At 54.7% G+C, this 3,237-nt stretch overlaps 1 protein-coding gene across 3 annotated transcripts in view; it reads left to right on the top strand.

Moving 5' to 3' along the window:
• KIF5A (kinesin family member 5A) overlaps positions 1–3,237 on the top strand; it is a 42,506-nt gene that overhangs the window by 24,484 nt on the left and 14,785 nt on the right. For all 3 annotated transcript variants that reach the window (XM_008060839.2, XM_021713810.1, XM_021713809.1), the window contains 3 exons: positions 836–1,042; positions 1,369–1,515; positions 2,778–2,966. In XM_008060839.2, the coding sequence (XP_008059030.1) occupies positions 836–1,042; positions 1,369–1,515; positions 2,778–2,966 (543 nt within the window). The remainder of the gene's footprint in view (positions 1–835; positions 1,043–1,368; positions 1,516–2,777; positions 2,967–3,237) is intronic.

Below are 3,237 nucleotides of genomic sequence, written 5' to 3' on the forward strand. Positions count from 1 at the left end.
AGGCTGAGGTGAGTGAATTGCCTGAGCCTGCAGGTTCGAGACCCGCCTGGGAAACTTGGCAAGACCTCATCTCTACAATAAATCAAAAATGAACCGGGTGTGGTAGTGCGCGCCTGTAATCTGAGGCGGAAGGATCGCCGGAGCCCAGCAGGTCGAGGCTGTGGTGGCCAGGAGCGGCCACTGCACTCCAGTCTGGGCGACAGAGTGAGACTCCAACTCAAAAAAAAAACAAAAAAACCCCCCAAAAAACCAAAATAAATAAATAAATAAATAAATTTTTTTAAGTCGTGGTCTCACTCTATTACCCAGGCTAGAGTGTAGTGGCAAGCTCATGGCCACTGCAGGCTCGACCTGCTGGGCTCAGGTGATCCTTCCACCTCAGCTTCCCAAGCAGCTGGGACTACAGGCGTGCTTCACTGTGCTCAGATAATTTTTAAATTTTTTTGTAGAGATGAGGCCTTGCTATGTTGCCCAGGCAGGTCTCAAACCCCTGGCCTCCCAAAGTGTTGGAATTACAGGTTACTGTAAGGCATCGTGCCCGGCCTGAAAAGAGCTTTTTAAACCAGATGGAAGGAGGGCGCATCCTGTGCAGGGGCTGGCCACTCCCCTAAATGACAGATGTCTGGGAACCTTACTGCAGCTGGCATTCCATCAAGCACAGATTTGGAGTCTGGGTGTTTCTTTATTCTGTGGCTCCACTTCTTGAAAGCCTGGAACTTACTTCCTCTAGGCTCTTGCCTTGGGAGGGGGGCTCAGCTTCTCCAGAGCAGGGGGCCGTGGATGTGATCACTGACAGCGAGCTCGCTTGCCCACGTGCCCCTCCTCTCCCTTGAAGCTGCTGGTGTCCACCCGAGGAGACAACGAGAAGGTCCAGCAGGAGCTAAGCCACCTGCAGTCGGAGAACGACGCCGCCAAGGACGAGGTGAAGGAGGTGCTGCAGGCCCTGGAGGAGCTGGCGGTCAACTATGACCAGAAGTCCCAGGAGGTGGAGGAGAAGAGCCAGCAGAACCAGCTCCTGGTGGACGAGCTGTCTCAGAAGGTGGTAAGTGCCTTGCTGGTGGCCTGAGAGCTCCCTGACCCCTGACGGCAGGCTGTCCTCCACGCAAAAGGGGACCCCTGCTTTCTGCAGGGCTGTATCATGTCTGCACCTCTGCACCGCCATTCCGTGCCTCGGGGGACCCTCCCCCACCCAGCCTCGGCATGTTGCCTCCGACCCCTCTCTCTTCCAGACTCTTCTGCAGGGCTTGTGTTCTCATGGCAGTCCTCAGGGTCAGGATGAAGAGAGGGGCCTCTTCCCCTTCCCTGGGCTGGAGCTGGGGAGGGGAGCAGGAGGATGGCAATGGGAATGACCCGAGGGGTTGTTCCTAGGCCACCATGCTGTCCCTGGAGTCTGAGCTGCAGCGGCTCCAGGAGGTCAGTGGACACCAGCGAAAACGAATCGCTGAGGTGCTGAATGGGCTGATGAAGGATCTGAGTGAATTCAGCGTCATCGTGGGCAACGGGGAGATCAAGCTGGTGAGTAGGGGAGACAGCAGACTTGCTCAGGCTGTTCTCGCTCTGGGCACTGGTGGGAGACTCAGGGCGAGACCAGCCCTCAGGGAACTCCAGAGGCAGGTGGAAGATCCAGGAAGTCAGCCTTCACGCAGCGAGCCTTCACGCAGGGCAGGTAGAGGCTGGCGTAGACTCAACGGAAAGACACATTCTAAAGGGTGCTGGTTGCAGAGGCAGTGGAGATGTGCTTGCAGCCAGAGTCAGAGGTGGGCACAGAGCTAAGAATGACATATACATATGCAGATGCTCTGAGCAACCAAGCAGATCAGTCTGATTACCAAAGAAAATCATCCTGTGCTGGGCACAGAAGCTCAAGCCTGTAATCCCAGCACTCTGGGAGGCCGAGGTGAGAGGATTGCCTGAACCCAGGGTTCGGGACCAGCCTGGGCAACTTGGCGAGACCTTGTCTCTACAATAAATAAAAAAATTAGCTGGGCATGGTGGGCCTGTAGTTCCAGCTACTTGGAAGGCTGAGGCAAAAGGATCACCTGAGTCTAGTAGGTCGAGGCTGCGGTGGCCAGGAGCATGCCACTGCCCTCCAGCCTGGGCGACAGTGAGACTCCAGCTCAAAAAAAAAAAAGAAAGAAAATCATCTTGCTTTATGAGATTTATTCATCTTGCTTTTTAGTTCATTCATTCATTAGAAATGAAGTCTCACTCTCTCATCCAGGCTGAAATGCAGTGGCATGATCACGGCTCACCGCAGCCTTGAACTTCTGGGCTCAAGTGTTCCTTCTGCCTCAGCCTCCCGAGTAGCTGGGACTATAGACATGTGCCACTACACCTGGCTAGTTTTTCTTCCTTCCTTCCTTCCTTCCTTCTTTCCTTCCTTCCTTCCTTCCTTCCTTCCTTCCTTCCTTCCTTCCTTCCTTCCTTCCTTCCTTCCTTCCTTTTGTAGAGAGGAGGTTTCACTATGTTGCCCAGGCTGGTCTTTAACTCCTGGCCTCTAGTGATTCTCCCATCCCTATCTCCCAAAGTACTGGGATTACAGGCGTGAGCCACTGAGTCCAGTGGGAATTGTGTTTTTGAATGTACAGAGGGAATTTAATGTGAAATGCCAGGAGACAGAGAGCCGCTAGAGGTTGTTTGGAAAACACCTGTCCCGCCTGAGTCCCTGTTTGCATGGATGTGAGCGTGTTGGGGGGCGGGTGGGTAGGAGGCGGAAGGGAAGGATGAGGGCTTCTCCGCAGCCAGAAAGCATCTCTTCCTCCTCTGCCCACCCTCAGCCGGTGGAGATCAGTGGGGCCATCGAGGAGGAGTTCACCGTGGCCCGACTGTACATCAGCAAAATCAAATCGGAAGTCAAGTCTGTGGTCAAGCGGTGCCGGCAGCTGGAGAACCTCCAGGTGGAATGTCATCGCAAGATGGAGGTGACTGGGCGGGAGCTGTCATCCTGCCAGCTCCTCATCTCCCAGGTGAATGCCAAGGTTGGGAGCCTATGGGAGATGTGGGAGCCGGAAGTCTTCCTTGGAGTTAATGTGCACCTTTATGTCAGAGGCTAAGTCCCAGGGTCAACTGAAATCAAGAACAGAGGGCAGGGGTGGTGGGTGTGGATCCAGGCCAAAGAAGTGAGGGCTCAGGGCTTCTGCTCTTTGAGCCAAGGGGATTTAAAGGAGGAGCCTTGCTGGGCTTGGTGGCTCAACCTGTAATCCCAGCACTTTGGGAGGCCGAGGCGAGTGGATTGCC

This window comes from Carlito syrichta, unplaced genomic scaffold (genome assembly GCF_000164805.1).
Source record: "Carlito syrichta isolate Samal-C Ts95f unplaced genomic scaffold, Tarsius_syrichta-2.0.1 Scaffold304744, whole genome shotgun sequence".
Taxonomy (NCBI): Eukaryota; Metazoa; Chordata; class Mammalia; order Primates; family Tarsiidae; genus Carlito; species Carlito syrichta.